The 19907-nt window shown below is 43.1% G+C and overlaps 1 protein-coding gene across 10 annotated transcripts in view; it reads right to left on the bottom strand.

Moving 5' to 3' along the window:
• The window catches only part of FRYL (FRY like transcription coactivator), a 505173-nt gene that overhangs the window by 113839 nt on the left and 371427 nt on the right, over positions 1–19907 (bottom strand). For all 10 annotated transcript variants that reach the window (XM_040334951.1, XM_040334921.1, XM_040334924.1 and 7 more), the window contains 3 exons: positions 15249–15381; positions 11827–11934; positions 4163–4400 (listed from right to left, as the gene is read on the bottom strand). In XM_040334951.1, coding sequence (XP_040190885.1) covers positions 4163–4400; positions 11827–11934; positions 15249–15381 — 479 coding nt within the window. The remainder of the gene's footprint in view (positions 1–4162; positions 4401–11826; positions 11935–15248; positions 15382–19907) is intronic.

The raw sequence follows: 19907 nt of genomic DNA, 5'->3' as shown, positions 1-19907 counted from the left end.
TCATCTTATCATTTTGCTGGGCTGTCACTTTTTCAAAGGTCATCATTTGGGAAACCTGGAGATAGTCTGGGTTTTCTAAGCATGTGGTATGACTCTCGTAGATGCGGCAAGAATGTGTGGAACTAGCATAAATTGAGTGTTAATGCAATCCTTGGGCTACTGAAGCAAGAGAGCATTGTATATTAATATTTTTTTTTAATTACCTGTGACCGTGTTTAACATTTGCTAGACTCTAATCAAAAAATCTATTAGCTTTCGGGCAATCCCACTATATGTGTCTGAATGGTCAATCTGTCCTTCAGATGGTGGTGAGGGGTGTGAATCGGAATTGCTTGTGAAATACACAGGGGAACAAGGTACCAGCCAGCACAATGGAGTAGCTTTTGCCCACATTCTAGTCCAACCTATCTATGGGGGGTGGTTTTCCAAATCAGCATCCCATCTGGGCACATAGGAAGGAAGCGCAGTTGCTGTTGATAAGAAAAGCAAATAATATACTGTACTAGTGATATAAGGCCAGGACCTCCTGGTCGGTTTAAGAAGGCACCTTGAAAAGTAGTCAGGGGGGAGAGATCAGCAGCATGTCGAATACACGGTTGCATTAAAAGGTTTAATTTGGAGATAATGAAAAACAGCTCTAGCATCCAACTTTGACTGTTTGAAAAGGAAGGAAATTCAAATCGTGTAGAAAATGAGTAACCAGATATAACCTACAGCAAAGCCATTTATGGAACCCAGAAGGCAAAATAAGTGCTGGGGGAAAAAGAAGGGGTTCCCCAATAAAGAGAGCAAGGGAGTATGGGGAGATCAATTTGCGTTTGATTTTCAAGCCAGATCTTTAGACAAAATATTTACAGAAATAGATTTGCAGAGGTAGACCTCTAAACTAGACCCATAAAAGGAACCCTCCTAGGAGACTGCCAGTGTGCAAGCTGTGTCAGTTGAGCCACAGTGTAAGGAGGTAGGCCAAGGCCACCAAAGTCCGGATCTGTAAAGAATGGCTTTAGCAACACAGGGTGAGGTAGCCTTCCAGGAGAATTGAAAAATGCACCATTGGAGGGCGCAAACAATAAGAATGGATGGCCACTGGCAAGTCTCATGCAAGATACAACAATGTTGGTAGCAGCATCATCTTCACAGCTGTGGTTCTACAGGGCCAAAAGATCCCAGGAGGTGAGAAGGGACTTCAAAATAAGTGAGGTGAGAAGGGATTTCAGTCCGCTTTCTGCTGAAAACGGATCACAGAAGTGCACTCCTGTGACCCATCGGAGAAGCCCAGCCAAACCAGCTCAGGCTGGACTTCTCCTTTAACTTTTGGTGTCTATGGGAAATCTTGCTCAGCTTGACATGGAACTGCTCTCAAATCATAAGTGACAGGGACACCAAACTCGGGGAGCACCGAGAGGGGACCCAGGGCTGAAACATATCTGATTTTGGGGTCAGCCAGCTTGCCTGTAAATGACTATTGCATGTGGAATTCATTATGTAAAATAAAATATTGGCAGATTTACTGTATCTTACACAGTCTTTGACAAAATTTGGAACATCAAAGAAAAAATCAAATGATACAGGATTAATACACAGTTGAATGAGTTATAGGACACACTGTAATCCTCTCCCTAATACAACATTTCTTAACCACTTGCCGCCCGCCAATGACAAATTGACGTCGGCAAAGTGGTTTCAATATCCTGAGTGGACGTCATATGACGCCCTCAGGATATTGGGGTGCGCATCGCGGCGATCGTTGTTGCAGGGTGTCAGTGTGACACCCCGCAACACCGATCTAGGTAAAGAGTCTCTCACGGAGACTCTTTACATCGTGATCTGCCGTGATTGGACACAGCTGATCACCTGGTAAACAGGAAAAGCCGGTAATCGGCTTTTCCTCACTCGCGTCTGTCAGACGCGAGTAGAGGAGAGCTGATCGGCTGCTCCTGTGACAGGGGAGGTTTGTGCTGATCGATTATCAGCACAGCCCCCCCGGAGGATGCCCACTGGAACACCAGGGATGCCCACTGGACCACCAGGGATGCAAAAAAAATAAAAACAGGTATGCCACCCTAGACCACCAGGGATGACGACACAAAAAATGGATGCCAGTGCCCGCAATGGATGCCAATCAGTGCCCACAATGGGCATCACTGATTGGCAGGCATTGTTTGGCACGGATTGGCATCCATTAGTACAACACATACGATAGTGCCACCTATCAGTGCCCATCTATGCCACCTATCAGTGCCCATCCATGCCGCCTATCAGTGCCCATCTATGCCACCTATCAGTGCCCATCCATGCAGCCTATATGTGCCCATCTGTGCCGCCTATCCATACCCATCCATGCCACCTATCCGTGCCGCCTATCAGTGCCCATCCATGCTGCATATTAGTGCCCATCAATGCCACCACATCAGTGCCACCTCATCGGTGCCCATCAGTGCCGCCTTATCAGTGCCCGTCAGTGCAGTACCATCAGTGCCCGTCAGTGCCCATCAATGAAGGCGAAAACTTACTTATTTACAATGTTTTATAACAAACAAAAAAAATACATTTTTTTCAAAATTTTCGGTCATTTTTTTTTTTTTTTTTGCAGAAAATAAAAATCCCAGAGGTGATCAAATACCACCAAAAGAAATCTATTTGTGGGTACAAAATGATAAAAATTTAGTTTGGGTACAGTGTAGCATGACTGCGCAATTGTCAAAGTGCAACAGCGTTGAAAGCCAAAAATTGGTCTGGGCGGGAAGGTGTATAAGTGCCCTGTATGGAAGTGGTTAAAAAAAGGAACTCATTCATTATATATAAGGAAAGAACGGTCTTAAGGAAGTCTATGCTTTTGCACAGCAGCCAATCTGATTCGCTCTTCATTATCCAACACTTCAATAGGCAAAGGGGGAAATTTGATTATATTCTCTAAGCAATATAAGCAGCCCTGCCCTTCAGCACTAAACATATCCTCCCTAATTTTCCTTAGTTATTCCCTCATCCTCCAATCTACCCATTTTCCCAACAGCTGTCCATAGGGCGAGTCATGACTGCACTTGCTATCAAAATGACATGATGCATTATCTCCTGTCTGAAAAACTACTAGAACATGTGGAGAACTTTTGCGAGTAATAGATTTGCATTCATTTACAGAAAGAAAACTAGAGATACAATTATTTATTAAAACATAAAGGGCAATAGTTATGAGATTTGCGGCTGCACGATTAAAATTCATATGCGACGTGCTAAAGAATGTCACAATAAAAACTCCTCACCGCTGCCTTGCAAAAATGCTATTACTTATGATGACAAAATACCACAGTCACCCTTAAACGGATTTAACTTCAGCACCAGCAAACTGCTCATGATCAAGCATGGATCGTTACAGAGCAATGGGAGCTACTTCCAGATATCAGCAAAAGGAATACATCAGCTGTGTACAAAGTGTAGTTAAATCCTTATGCTGGGTACGCATAGGCCGAATGTCTGCAGAAATCAGCCGATACAGTAGAGCCCTCTTCTGCAATTAGCGGACCTCCAGCTGTTGCAAAACTACAAGTCCCATCATGCCTCTGGGTGTCATGCTTGGGGCTGTCAGAGTCTTGCTATGCCTCATGGGACTTGTAATTCTGCAACAGCTGGAGGTCCGCTAATTGCATATCCCTGCAGTAGAGGCATTCAGCCTGTTCGTACAGCTCTCTGTCTGACAGAAGCCAAATTCAAGACCGGCTTTTGTCGAACAGGCATGCTGGAAAATCAGCATTTAATCACCATCTGACAGAATCTGATCAGCGCTGGCAGCCAATAGTTGCGAGTGCAGACCTGTATGTTCTCGCGGTCCCTCTGTCAAAACACAATAGCACAGTGGGGGAGACCGCTGTACTAACATCATTTGTGTCAGTTTTTTCATTCATGCTTCTGGGTTGAAGGAAAGAAAAACATATTGTGTGTACCAGGCTTTAGTCAATAATTCCTCTAGATCAGGGGTCTCAAACTGGCGGCCCTCCAGCTGTTGCAAAACTACAAGTCCCATCATGCCTATGCCTGTGGGAGTCATGCTTGTAACTGTCAGCTTTGCAACGCCTCATGGGACTTGTAGTTTCGCAACAGCTGGAGGGCTGCCAGTTTGAGACCTCTGCTCTAGATGGCAAGGCTTGAGGGCAGGGATGGTAAATACCTGTGAATCTGACTTTTTATTGGGCATCTGAGTCGCCTGCTTCCACTGATTTATTAGCTGGACCAACATCTTCACAGCATTGTCTAAAAGAGTGGGGTGCACATCAGTCACCTCCCGCACAATAAAATATACAAATCCAGAAAGAACATCCTCCCGCCAGTCAGGAAAATCAAGCATTAATGCCTGTAAGGTATTGAAAGCAAGCCCACGCAGCTCTTCATCCATATGAATTGTAAGCCTAGAGAGAGAAGGAACAGACATTTAGCACAGTGAGCTTCACAGAGCATTATTTATCTCAGCACAGGAGGAGAATGCCGACAGCTGTTTCTTCACATTCTAACAATATAATAATCATTTTTATGTTTCTTGCATATATGTGCACTTTTGTGTCTAGCAAAAGTCAATACTCTGCTGTGGGAACTGTAATGTGCCAACAAGCCGAGCATTAGCAACGGACGAAACTCCCCCTGCTGTGTATGTCACACACTACACTGGTGGCAAAGGCATCTACAAATTGGTACAAACACTTCTGATCTCAATCATTAGCAGTCTTGTACAAAAGAGCAAAATCATTTTCTGCTCTGTGAAGAATTTACAATTACACCAGTGCTGCATTTTTTAAAGAAGAACATTCTACTGCACAAAACAACTGTGTGAATAGCGAAACAGAAGCGGTGGGTGAAAGGTTTCCCAAGTCGAATAGCAGTGACTCACAATCCCATCATTAGATACATATAAAACAAGAGCACGTATAAGGGAGAGAAGGGTTCTAGTGTACATATTAATACAATGATACTATAATTAATACTGGTTACTGCCTAGGTGGGTGACCACCTATGAACTAAATTAAACCATCAATTTATTTTGGCTTGTACGGATTGTTATACTATCGAAGTAATTTCTTATGTATGTAAACTGTAACTGTACACTAATCCTTTGTCTGTTTGTTTAATATTGTCAGCTTCTTCCCTGTTGGCTTTCCCGATTAACCATACAAAATGCTCCCTCCATCAAAGCTATGTAAAAATATGTATGCTGGCTATACTAGCTCATTTTTAAGAGAAATCACTGTACTGCTAATTAGCATGTTAACTTACTATGTATATGTTCATTCATTGTACCTCAATAATATGTTGTAAATTTAATGCTATTCCGTTTTGGCTACTGAGCCATTACGCTGTCCGGTCCCTCCTAGCACTGTGCCTACTCGAGCAGTGCTATGTAATATTTGGTGCGGATAATCGTATGTCCCAAGAGGGAGGCGTGTTTCCTTTGTATCGCCTCACATCCCTGTCGTTCCATCATCGACAGGATGCGCGCGCTGCTTGTGTAATGGTGCTGTGGTTTACATACCACACACTATGAGCACCAGCCATGGGACGCAATGCGTTCCAATATGCGTTCCATGCGTGCGTCGGCACGCTGGGACGCAGCGCATGCCCCCATCATCATATTTGGGACACATGAACCGGAAGTGAAGCCGGAGGTCAGATTTGGCCTTTTCACTTCCGGTGGGGATGCAGCTATTTAAGCTGGCGCTGACAGTTCTCATGTCAGACGCCGGCTGGAGCAACAGGACTCGCCATCAGCGGTGGAGGAACACTGAACCTTTAGGCAAGCTCATGATTGAGCATTTCATCTCCCTTCTCCCCTACTCGAATCTATCTTCCTCGCAAGGTAATTACCTCATTTACTATCTGTAAGGAGTTATGAACTTAGCCATATGAATTCAGCCATATGGGCAATATTTGATTATTTTTATATTTATGGCTATGTGTACACACCTAATGATTGGGGCACTTATTTGCTTTACCAAGCCCAGACTCAACCATATTCTTACTAGGACAGGGACACCAGTCATATTTATCATTATTTGTATTGTTTTAAGTTATATACTCCTTGAGGCACTCTACTCTTACCTAGCATGGATGACTATATATATATATATAGCAGTTGATTATATCTAAATTAAATCTCTAGTAGTTGCTTCTCTTCCATACCCTTTAGTTTGGTGTATTGGAACTGAATACTAGCTGTCTATCGGTGTAGTGTTTCTCCTCCCTTTTATCCAGACCATTGCTATATGGCACCTAGTATATACCCTGTTTCCCCAAAAATAAGACCTACCCTGAAAATAAGACCTAGCCTTATTTTCCAGGAGGGCTGCAATATAAGCCCTACCCTGAAAATAAGCCCTAGTTAAAAATGCTTGTAAAATTCTTTAATCCACTATATTACAGTAGTTTATAATGTACAATGTGTGTGTTTCTGTAATATAATTGCGGGGAAGAAAGCTCCGGCGGGTAACAGAAGCGCAGAGCGGCGCTATAACAAATGTATTTGGCACAATTATATTACAGAAACGCACACATTGTACATTATATACTACTTTAACCACTTCCCGCCCGGCCTATGGCCGATTTACGTCCGGGAAGTGGTTTTGAAATCCTGACAGGACGTTCCTGGACGTCCTGCAGGATTTCATGCCACGCGCCCGTGGGGGCGCGCATCGCGGCGATCGGTGATGCGGGGTGTCAGTCTGACACCCTGCATCTCCGATCTCGGTAAAGAGCCTCTGGCGGAGACTCTTTACCATGTGATCAGCCGTGTCCAATCACGGCTGATCACGATGTAAACATGAAGAGCCATCGATGGCTCTTCCTCACTCGCGTCTGACAGACGCGAGTATAGGAGAGCCGATCGGCGGCTCTCCTGACAGGGGGGGTTCGTGCTAATTGTTTATCAGCGCAGCCCCCCCTCGGATAGCCACACTGGACCTTCAGGGAAGCCCACCCTGGACCACCAGGGTGGGCCAAACAAAAAAATAAAGCCTGCAGAAAAAAAAAAAAAAGCCTGCAAAAAAAAAAAAAGATGCCAATCAGTGCCCACAAATGGGCACTGACTGGCAACCTGGGAAAATCAGTGCTGCCCCACAGTGTCCATCAGTGCCACCCCAGTGTCCATCAGTGCCACCCCACAGTGTCCATCCATGCCCAGTGCCCACCTATCAGTGCCCATCTGTGCCACCCATAAGTATCCATCAGTGCCACCCATCTGTTCCGCCCATGAGTGCCCATCAGTGCCGCCTATGTGTGCCCATCAGTGCCGCCTATGTGTTCCCATCAGTGCCGCCTATGTGTTCCCATCAGTGCCGCCTATAAGTGCCCATCAGTGCCGCATACCAGCGCCGCCAATCAGTGCCACCTCATCTGTGCCCGTCAGTACTACCTCATCGATGTCCATCAGTGACATCTCATCGGTGCCCATCAGTGCCCGTAATTGAAAGAGAAAAACTTATTTACAAAAAAATTAACAGAAAAAAACAATTGCCATTCAAAGTGCGACAGTGCTGAAAGCTGAAAATTGGCTTGGGCGGGAAGGTGCGTAAGTGTCTGGTATGGAAGTGGTTAAGTACAAGCATTTTAACTCAGTTCACACTAGGTATTCCTGACAGGCAGGGAGGGAGAGGGGGAGCGAAGACAGCACATTACATGGTAAGACCTACCCCGAAAATAAGCCCTACTGTGTCTTTTGTTGGCATAATTAATATAAGACCCGGGCTTATTTTCGGGGAAACACGGTATAAGGTGTTTTCATCACAGCTGTAGATGTACACCTTTGTATACTGTCTACATTTAAATATCAAATATTTACAGATTCATTCTTGGAACCCGCTGTCTGTCCTAGCATCCCATTACCCGCACTTTTCATGACCAGTTGGATCTGGCTTCCACCGGTCTAGGCATAGTACTGCCTTGTTCCACCTCGCTGGGATCTATCAGTTGACGCATAGGCAATTTTGCTCTGGCTTAGTTGTTAACGGAATTGGTAAGCACACAGTTATTGTATTGTATCTTTTCTTATTACCAAAACTACTAAATGAATTACAATGTATCTCGTTATGATGTACTAATGACGCATTTTTATGTCACACACAGACCATTAAATTCAGAAAGAATGAATTGCAAGCCCTGACGAAGCACAACAGTGCGAAACTAGTCGGCAATCTGCAAATAATATTCTCTCTCTTTCAATTCTTATAATTTATTGTGGTCATATTATACAACTTGTTTTATATGGAAATATTTTATGTGAAAATTAAAACCTTTTTTGTTACTTTTCTAAAACATACGTGTTTGGTGTGCTTACCTTAAATATTACGAACAGCACCTCACTTAAAAATCCCTATATTTGGAAGAGAACCCTTCTCTCCCTTATATGTGCTCTTGTTTTAACTGTGTGAATAGCCTCTGATAGAAGCTGCCATTCTTCAACAACGGTTTTAACAATAATATTTGTAAGTTATGCGTGTTCATACAATGGAAATAAGACTCATGAACTAATGTGCTTGTGATTCAACTGCTGAATTTGATAAAGGTTTCAGTCTGATTGCTATTGGATACAGCTCATCATTGAAACATGTTAATAAAAAAATATACAAAGAAACTTTTTTTCATGTTTTAGGTACACAGATTTGCTGTTGTGTTTATTCTCTATGTAGGGTAAATTGACGAAGGAAGCAGAATCGCAGCCAAAAGCAGCAAGATTGCAAACAAAGAGAGGTGGGACTTTTTGTCCTGCTCTGTCACCCCACCATCTATTTCTCATTTGCCCTTCCCCCTCCTCCCCCCCTTTTCACTATATGGTCGGTGTTGACCTTCACCATGGTCCTTACCCCCATTTTTCTGTTCTTGCTCTGTCACCTCACCATCTATTCCTTCCTCACCCACCCCATTCCAATTTATTTCACTCATTTTTCTAACACCTTTACCGCCTATTTACCTCACACTATCACCCTCTCCTTATTCACACTAGGAGTGCCCGAGGAGTCTGGACCTGCTGGTCCCCCGTCCATTTTTGGTGTCGCTGCATGGCGCACCCCTCACGATGTCCTCTGGCGGTATGACATTTTGTCATCTCGTGCATACCAGTCTAAGTTATCTGGTCCTATACAGCCTTTTTGTTTCTGGGGGTGGTTTACCCACCCTCTCTTTTACCGTGACTTGGCTAACTTACCCAGACCAACTTATTCTCCCTTGCAGATAATTGAGCATTTAGACACCGTGTACCCCAAGTTACACAATTATTCACTAATATGTGTTGATTTTATGTTTACCATGATAGGGAATAGAAAGACTATGGACTGTGCAGATGCTATCATTTTTACAATTATATCCAACTATGAATCTTGGTGGATCCCCTGAAATGTATCCATTATTAATGTGCATAAACATGTTAGTACTAGTTTTGCTAGCTTGGAAACCGGCACCCTTTTTAGGGGCTTTTCTAAGTATATGCAATCCAATGTATGTTAAACTTGTTTGATATGTGACATTATTAAATATTTTATATTCCACCACTGTATTCATTTTTGCCATCATGAGCCTCATTTAAAGTCCCATCTCTCTTTGTTTGCAATCTTGCTGCTTTTGGCTGTGATTCTGCTTCCTTCGTCAATTGACAGGGATGGAGGCACTCGCCCCTAACCGGGATTGGCCTCATTTAAAGTCCCAAATTTCCTTCCCCCCACATTATACTCTATGTAGGGTAGTTTCAATAACTTTTTAATGCTCAGATCAGAGTACAGATCCTGTTGCAATGCAAAATTGTATTTGTCACTACTCTCTACCAGTGCTAGGGTTTAAATCCAGGGAATGTTTCAGCTCACAAACGGGGCACTGAATGGTTTTTACATGGAATTTTCATATTCAATAATTATTCTATAGAAAATTATAGATTATAATTAAAATACAAAAAGGTATAAACAGAGATCAGTGGTTGGAGGCCCTGAAATTGGTCCACGGCTGTTTTTTAAATGTAACCTAAAGACTGTTCCAACTATATATATTATTGAGGGTTCATTGAACCCCATTTAAATTGTTTGTTCTTGGACTCCGCCCAGACTCATTGTGTGCGGGATGCAAGGGAGCCACAAGGGACCTGATGCATCATCTTTGGCGGTGTCCCAAGTTGCACCGCTTTTGGACTGGCATAGTAAACACCATCATCAATGCTTTTCAAGTAACTGTCTCACTTGACCCTAAACTGTGCTTATTGGGTACACTGGATGAGGTTATCACAGATAAGTCAGAGAGGCGGTGTCTAGAGCACCGTTCCAAACTCGAAAGCTGATCTTGCAGCATTGGATCTCTCAAACCTCTCCAACTTTAGAGATGTGGTTAACCAATATGGAATCAACTTTGAGATATGAGCGCTTGATATATCAGAATAGAAGCAGCCCGACCTTGAATGTGGTTACCACACAAGAGAAAAGCAGGGAATCCAACGATTCCTGGACTGAAGTGTTTAAGGTCGGGATCAGAGTTTGTAGTTTCTCTTGAGAGAAAATTCTAGCCTGAGCTGTGTCTAAGACTAGATTTAGTTACTCCGGGCAATGTTAGATAGTAAAAGCTATGCTGTCCGCAAGTGCGTGTGCCCACTAGTTTCCCAAGAAGGGGATTATCAAAGTACCCCTCAATGGGGATGCCATGAGAGTGCAGCAGGCTAGTACTGGAAAAGCAAAAAACGTAAAGTGGCCCACGGATTTAAAAAATAAGGTACTTCTCCGTGCTCAGTCTGATCAACCTACTCAGAGACTGAATCATCAACGCAAGCACAGAGGCAATGCCAACAGCTCTGGACCTAGAAAGCGCTCCAAGGTTATAAGAAAAATATAGCCACAGCTTTTCTGGCTATAGTTCTCTTGAGGGACACAGAAGAACATTTGTTTCATTCTCCTGTGACTAAGGCCCCTTTCACATGGGGCGGATCAGTAATGATCCGCCCCGTGAACCTCCGCTTGCTCAGCGGGGATCGCTCCGTTGATCTCCGCTGAGCCCCCTATGGGGTGATCGGATGAACACGGACCGTCTGTCCGTGTTCATCCGATCCGATGACGGAAGGAAAAATAGGGTTTTCCTCCTTCTGCAGAATCGGAGGAATGCAGAGGCGGGAGAGATCGGGTGCCAGTGGATGTTCATCCGCTGACACCCGCGATCTCATAGGGACCAATGCATGTCCCTTTTTCTTCTGTACACGGATGGATGAAAAAGCGGACATACGGTACGCCCGTGTGAGAGGGGCCTAAGAGTAAGCTCATAATGAGCTAAATCCCACCATCATCTGATGGGGCAGAGCTGCCTGATTGACAGGATGATATGCCTTTAAACACATGGCTGAGAGCAGAAACTAGTCATACCCATCCCCTTACTGGCCTTGCGCTCCAGTGAGTGCTGAAGAAGCAAAGCGGAAAGCGGTGACTGATAGTCACTGCTCTCCCCTCAGAGTGCACAGAGTAGAATGATCAGCCGTCATGTGATCGCTTAGTCAGAACTGGCATGGAACAGCTGCATCCTCACACAGATGCTCCCGCATTGAGGTGTGGCTGTATGTTTATCTTATAATCCAAAACTTCTCCTTTAAATAGTTAACAAAATGGGGACTAAAAAGTGCCCTGGGCAAAGCAGGTCATTTCCAGTCCAGCACTGCAATGTCTAGCCCGGACTGGCCCTACAGTTATCTGTTTGCCAGTGTCCAATACCCTGGTAGGTAGCAGTATAACCCAAAAGTTTAAGACCTTTAAAAGGATGAGAAATAAAAAGCATTTACAATAACAAGCAAAAAGCATATGCAAGTGATGAAACAAGTTATAGAAGAAAGTTTACCTTGCTAGCAATTCGATGAGATCAGCCCTGCTCATACCATCAGGGATAAGCCTTGGAATAGCAGCAATGCATGTCCTGAACAAGTCAATCTTGGGTTTTCTTTCACCTCTGTATTAAAAGAGCAGCAAGAAATCCACAGCCATGAACAGAAACATCAAAAAACACATGTGCTACATATTACTTCTAATGTATGTTCTCTTCCATCTGCTATAAATGTTTCAGAACAGTAAAAACCTCTTTACATAACTTGGGTCTTAATTAGGAACTTGTAGGCTTATTCTATAATGCAGCATTAAAAAGGCAATAATGTAAAAAGTGCTATAAACAACTGGATATTTCATCAATTTCCATCAGTAAGAAATACAAACCGAAAGATCCTGTCATTCAAACTTAAACCACGAAGCAATTTTTCAATTGTACCTTTAGCAGAGTTGGCCCTAATGCCAATGAACCATTAAAAATGATTGCCATTCTGGAGTTTTTGGCATGTCTAGGTGGTCACTGCTATTCATACCATGTTTTATGTCTTTTTAAATCATAGCAGACGACCATCCCTGATTTCTGGGGTTGGTCCCAGGTACCCGGAAAAGACTGTAGATCTGAATGTAAAACAAATGCCCTTTTTCGTGCCCCTTTACATGCAAATCAGACTCTAGTTTAATTATCTGTTAGAATTTCCCAGGGTGTTGGAGAAATATTTATTGAGAAAGCAACATAAAAAAAAAAATTTGAAATGTGTTTTCATTTCATAAACAAGTTATTATTCTTGGGTCTTCTGTGGACCCTGCAAGGTAGTATTGTGTGGACAAGTTTAAATATGTTGACTAAGCCGCAAAGTGCTCCTAGATATAAAAAAAAAAAAAAAATGGCAATGGTTTAAATTAAGCTTCTTAGCATTTACTAACACACTAAGGCTGCATTCACACTATAGCGTACTGAATCGCGGCGTTTTGTCCCGCGAATTGCGGCGGCAAATAGCGGCGGTTTGTACCGCGATTCGCGGCGACAAAACGCCGCGATTGTGAATGCAGCCTGTGACCCCCTCTATGGAGATGGTTCACATCTCCTAGCCGAACGCCGAAAGACGCCTGAAAAAAAGGTCCGGGACCTTTTTTCAGGCGGCAGGCGTCCGGGGTTCGGCGTGGAGATGTGAACCATCTCCATAGAGGGCAATGCTAAAGCATCCCTCTGGCCTGTCGGGGCGTCAGCGGCGTTCACACTACAGGCGTATATACGCCTAGGTGTGAACGGGGCCTTAGTCACCTCCACCAAAAAATATTTTCTCCAGAGGGATTTCTTTGACTCTGTGCAGGACTCCAGTTAATAATAAGGTTCCTTCAAAGCTAATTTACAGGCACCCGGATCTTAATAGCAGCAGACAAGCTACAAGGTAGCTCCCCCTGCTGTGTGGTTTAAATTATGCTTTCTCTATCTGCATTCTACGTGTTGCTATGTGTACAGCTGCCACTGTTCTACCAGTTGCAGCCAACACCATCCCTGCAGCTTGAGCTGGCCATAGATGGTTCAAATCTTGCCTGGTTCAGAAGGAACTGGACAAGAATCGAACCATGTATGGGCAGGCTGAATGTACCCAAGTTGATCGATCAACTTGGGTAGAACCAGCCTGCCGAATTTTACATGCGATTATTGCCAATGGCTGTTATAGCCGCCAGCATTAATCACTGTGTTCTCCCGGCCGTGAGAACAATGGCTCCAAAGGAGCATTTCACTGCACTGGCCTTAGATTGACACATGCACTGGTGTCAAATCTCTCTTGCTTCATCGTGGTGGTGGTCTTACGACATAGCGCATTTCATGATTGAAATTAGCCTAAGCTTGCCTCTTCTTCCCTTTTAACTAAAAGAGGGCGCCTGTGTGAATTTAGTGTGAATGTAAAGGCTGGTTTGGAATATGAAATGCAGGAAAATGCATTTTCTGCAGAAAAAGTAACATTATGTAGGAGGTGAAGGATGGTACCTCTTCCAACCCTGAAGCAGCATATAGTACGAGGAGGTCTAAACAAGTCATGTGATCGCTACTTTGAAGCGAAAAAAAAGGGTATGTTAAGTAAAATAACAGTTTATAGCAGGGTTTGACAAATTTGCTTGGAATCTAGGAGCCAGCTAAAAAAGTTAGGAGCCAGAAAACGCGCCCTGTCCCGACGAGCTCGCGTGCAGAAGCGAACACATACGTGAGTAGCGCCCGCATATGTAAACGGTATTCAAACCACACATGTGAGGTATTGCGGCGATCGTTAGAGCAAGAGCAATAATTCTAGCTCTAGACCTCCTCTGTAATTCAAAACATGCAACCTGTAGAATTTTTTAAACGTCGCCTATGGAGATTTTAAAGGGTAAAAGTTTGTCGGCATTCCACGAGCGGAAGCAAGTTTGAAGCGTGACATGTTGGGTATCAATTTACTCAGCGTAACATTATCTTTCACAATATAAAAAAAATTGGGCCAACTTTACTGTTTTCTTATTTTTTCATTTAAAAAAGTTTATTTTCCCCCAAAAAAGTGCGCTTGTAAGGCCGCTGCGCAAATACGGTGTGACAAAAAGTATTGCAACGATCGCCATTTTCTTCTCTAGGGTGTTAGAATGAAAAATATATATAATGTTTGGGGGTTCTAATTAGAGGGAAGGAGATGGCAGTGAAAAATTACATATTAGAACTGCTGTTTTACTTGTAATGCCAATGGCCATCACCAGATGGCGCAGGTCACAGAAGGAAGCTTGGCACTTCACAAGGCCACAAAACCGCGACCACAATTACCGGCGGGCGCCAGGTCACAATTGCGACCTGGCGCCCAGATTTTGTCGAGCCCTGGTTTATAGAACTCAATATTATTTTACAATGCAGATTAGGTCAGCAAGTCTATTCCATGTTCTACCAAACATCAAAAGGATTATTTCCATGCCCATCAGCTGTGCTACATCATTAAAACAGTTTGCATGTAACTATTATTTTTTTTTACAGAAAGGGTTGAAGATTTTTGAAAAATAAATAATAATAAATAAAAAAAAAACTTTCTCTCTCTCTCTCTATATAGTGAAGATGTTTAGACATAAATAGTGCCTGCTGGATCTCTTTGGTAACCAAACCATGCAGGGGCACCGCTAGCTGTGTGGGAACAGTCCTGAAAGCTTAGCAAACACAGATTACAGCTCATTTAAACACACTATGCAATGTCAGGCAGACTGCACCCCAGAATGATGCTCTCTAATCCTCTACTTTCTCGAAACACATGCTTTTAAGCTAATTACCAGCTCTGAGCAGCTTTATCTGGTACAGTAATTGCTAGCAAACATAAGCTTCTAGGATCATTATTGATCACTGGGTTTAAGCACATCAAACATTCAAACAGCTCACTTCTGCAAGAAAACAGAGTACAAATAAAGGCATTATCTGTTTATACATACGTGATCATATCCTCAGGCTCTTTATTAGACATCTGCACACTTGTCATGCACATTGGCCTCCCAACTTCTTTGTCCAGATGCCTTAGTATGCTGTCCAATGCTTTACGGACTTGAGGGTAGTAAACAGACATGCCTGCACAGAAAAGGCAACAAAGTGTTCATATTAAATGTTGGAGAATAGGTGCATATATGCTATTAAACTATCAATTCTATATAAGCCACGTAAACAATGAAAAAAACACTTGTGTGGCAAAAAAAGGAGACAGTGTAAAATGTGGGAATAATTATCATCATTACTCTTGTATGTAAAAATGTTTACAAAACTTTTATTTTACTATGAATATAGAAGGGTATTTCCGCAGCCGTCTTTATGAAGTAAAAGCAGCCTCAACTCGCTCCATCAGAAGCCCCGCCAACGCCCCCAAGAGGGACCTCCATAATTAAGCCCCGGGGGTGGAGTGAAATGCGTTGAAAGTATGAATTCCGATGGAGTGGGCTGAGGCTGCCTTTTCTTCATAAACACATGGCTGGATAGGTGTGCAGCTGCAGAAATACCCATCTATCATCATATTGTATCCCGAGTCTAGACTCCCAGCCCTCACCCATCAGCTTCCAACTCTCTGGATGCCTGAGCGAGAGCCCCTGAGCGTCTTCTTTTTTTTTTACTGTTGGACAAAGTGCAGATGAATTCAAATCGGACACTTTTTTTCCACATCCCTGCTGGGGAGACTTCATTCAACCATTTTGAAAGTAAAAGGAAGTCCAAAATGCTGAGGTGTGACCGAAACAGGAACAGAGGAGTAAGCTTCCAATGGGGAAATTTGTTCCAGTGACAGCTGTCCAATAGGAGAATTCCCTCACTTTTGGTTGCATATACATGACAGGGGGGCAGATTCAGGTAGCTTTTGAAATCTGCGCCGGCGTATCGTTATGCCGATTCTCAAAGGCAGATACGCTTAAAAAATAGGCTTCCTTCGCCGACGTAACTTGAATGCGGCGGCGTATAATTGTGTGCAATATTACGTTGACCGCTAGGGGCGCTTCCGTTGTTTTCGGCGTAGAATATGCAAATTACCTCGTTACGTCGATTCACGAACGTACGTGCGCCCGGCGGTAGTTTTTTACGTCGTTTGCGTAAGGCTTTTTCGGCGTAACGTTGCTCCTGCTATTAGGAGGCGCAGCCAATGTTAAGTATGGACGTCGTTCCCGCTTCGAAATTTGAATTTTTTACGTCGTTTGCGTAAGTCGCTCGCGAATAGGGCTGGACGTAATTTACGTTCACGACTAAACCAATACGTCGTTCCGGCGTACTTGAGAGCAATGCACACTGGGATATGTACACGGACGGCGCATGCGCCGTTCGTAAAACACGTCAGGTCATCATACATTAGCATAAAACACGACCCCCCTTCCACATTTGAATTACGCGGGCTTACGCCAGCCCCATTTACGCTACGCCGCCGCAACTTACGGAGCAAGTGCTTTGTGAATACTGCACTTGCTCCTGTAAGTTGCGTCGGCGTAGCGTAAATACAATACGCTGCGCCGCCGTAACTAGGCGCGCAGGTACCTGAATCTGCCCCAGGAAGTAAAGGACATCCTAATTGATTCATTAATTGTTCTGAGCATAATTATTTTAGGTAATTACTGCATGCCCCAGGATACCTCACCTCTGCTGAACACTGCAAATATTTATGAAAAATGCATTCCAGGTTTTATGCATGTGTTCTGGGCTGGTACATTGAGGGGAAAAAAAAAAAAAGTATTTTATCCCCTGCTGATTTTGTACGTTTGCCCACTGAAAAAGAAATGACCAGTCTATAATTTCAATGATATGTTTATTTTACCAGTGAGAGACAGGAAAAAAAAAAAAAAGCATTTCAAAAAAGTTATAACTTGATTTGCATTTGAATGAGTGAAAGAAGTATTTGATCCCTTTGAAAAAAACATGACATGTACTTGGTGGCAAAACCCATGTTGACTATCAGAGAGGTCAGACATTTCTTGTAGGTGACCACCAGGTTTGCACACATCTCAGGGGGTATTTTGTCCCACTCCTCTTTGCAGATCCTCTCCAAGTCATTAAGGTTTTGCGGCTGACGTTTGGCAACTCAATCCCACATGTTTTCTATGGGATTGAAGTCTGAAGATTGGCTAGGCCACTCCGGGACCTTAATGTGCTTCCTCTTAAGCTACTCCTTGGTCGTGTGTTTTGGGTCATTGTCATGCTGGAAAACCCATCCAAGACCCATTTTCAATGCCCTGGCTGAGGGAAGGAGGTTCTCACCCGAGATTTGATGGTAAATGGCCCCGTCCATTGTCCCTTTAATGCAGAGAAGAGTTCCTGTCCCCTTAGCAAGAAAACAACTCCGAAAGCATAATGTTTCCACCTCCATGTTTGATGGTGGGGGGTAGGGATGTACTTGGGGTCATAGGAAGCATTCCTCCTCCTCCAAAGACGGCGAGTTGAATTGAGCTAGATTTTGTCTCATCTGACCACAACAGTTGGTGAAATTGTTGTGGTTTTCTTTATGACGGAAGGTGCATTACAGCCTATTTATTCTGGATGAGCAGATTAAAAAAGTACATGACACGTATGAAGATGCATGCATTGCTTTGCACTGCATTCAGGTGTAAATAGTCCTTTAATATGTCTGAATCTGGTCCTGTTCTTTTTTTTTTTTTAAGGTGTTTAGATATGCTTAAAGGGTCACTAAAGGAAATTTTTTTTTTAGCTGAAATGACTGTTTACAGGGTATAGAGACATAATAGTTAACTGATAAAAAACAATCATATAATGTACCTACAGTTTAGTTTAGTTTTTGCTGTTGTTTCCTGGTTCTCTGATGTACAGAGCCAGAGAGCCAATAGAGGGCAGTGAAGGTTTGTAAAACTAAACTGGATTGGTGCTGACACACAGTAATCACACCTCCTTGATTAGTCACCACAGTGAGAAATCTCCCAGTACTGTGGTGATCAGGAAACAGACAACCAGGAAGTGTCCAGAACAGAGAGGAATTACAGCAACATCAAAGCAAAAACTAACAATGAGGACATGAAACCAGGACTGCAGTAAGGTAAAGGAAGCCATTTAGCTAAAAAAAAAAAATTCCTTTAGTGATCCTTTAATGCTTCCAACATTACTTTCCGTACAAGCCATTTATCCATTTATAAAAGACCAACATGCCTAGGTAAACAAATGAAACAATTTCATGATGTAAGAGAAGTTATTGTGTACGCAATAAAATTATAATTTAATAACTACACTTGTTCATCATGAAAATAATCAAATAATCTACTTGGAAGTTGTTTGTGTAGAGTGCTCCCATTGGTTTGCAGTTTAAAGCTGCATTAAACCCAAAAAGTTATATATTGCAGCTTACCAATTCTTATGCCGCGTACACACGATCATTTTTCGGGTTGTAAAAAACAACATTTTTCAGCCTCTAGAAAAAATTATGTTTTTTTCAACTTCATCATTAAAACGACGTTGCCTACACACGATAGCGAAAAAAAATGCTCTAGCAAAGCGCGGTGACGTACAACACGTACCACGGCACTATAAAGGGGAAGATCCATGCAGATGACGCCACCCTTGGGGCTTCTTTAGCTGATTTCGTGTCAGTAAAAGACGATTTGCGCTTTTCTGTCTGTTACAGCGTGATGAATGTACTTACTCCATTACGAACGGTAGCTTTACCAGAACGAGCGCTCCCATCTCATAACTTGCTTCTGAGCATGTACAGGTTTTTCACGTTGTTAAAGCCCACACACGATCATTTTTTACAACCCGAAAAACGACATTGTTTAAAACGTTGTTAAAAAATAGAATGTTCAAATTTTTTTTTGTCGTTTTTCAGAAACATGCTCTGAAGCCCACACACGATCATTTTAAATTACATTTTTAAAAAACGTTGTTTTTTAGAAGCCGAAAAATCGTGTGTAGGCGGCATTAGATGTGGTTGCTGCACTCATTTTATTTTCTTAGGTCCCCCCACCTCTCTCTTTTCACTTGGTGATCTGGCTAATAACACACCTCATGTATCAGAGTACCTTCATTTTGCATGAAGAAGCAACAAAGACACCTTCGAGCAGCAGCACTGTTAGTCTGGGGGGAGGGGAGTGTTAAATTAACTAGCAAATTTAAACAGACTAAATAAATTGAAGTCAAACTCCAGTAAACACTTTATAAACAGTTAACCAGTTTTGTTCCATTCGGAATAAAAGTTTTACATGAATGCATAAAAGCTGATCATTGTAAGAACCCCTGTCATTAGTAAGTGATTTTTCTCAACACTGAGGCCCCATACACACCATAGAATCTATCCGCAGATAAATCCCATCAAATGGGTTTCTGCGGATAGATCCTATGGTGTGTACACGCCAACGGATATTTATCCGCGGATAAATCTCCCCTGGGATGGATTTCCAGCAGATGGATATTTGCTGACATGCTCAACAAATCCATCTGCTGGAATCCATTCCAACGGATGGATCCGCTCGTCTGTACAGACTTACCGGATCCATCCGTCTAAAGGGATTCCCCGCACGCGTCGTAATGATTTGACGCATGCGTGGAATTCCTTATATGACAGCGTCGCCGCGTCATAATAGCGGCGACGGCGCGACACGTCATCGGCAGAGGATTTCAGCGCGGAT

Source organism: Rana temporaria, chromosome 1 (genome assembly GCF_905171775.1).
Source record: "Rana temporaria chromosome 1, aRanTem1.1, whole genome shotgun sequence".
Classification (NCBI taxonomy): Eukaryota; Metazoa; Chordata; class Amphibia; order Anura; family Ranidae; genus Rana; species Rana temporaria.
Note: the sequence above shows the minus strand (reverse complement) of the source record. Positions and strands in the feature narration are given on the sequence as shown.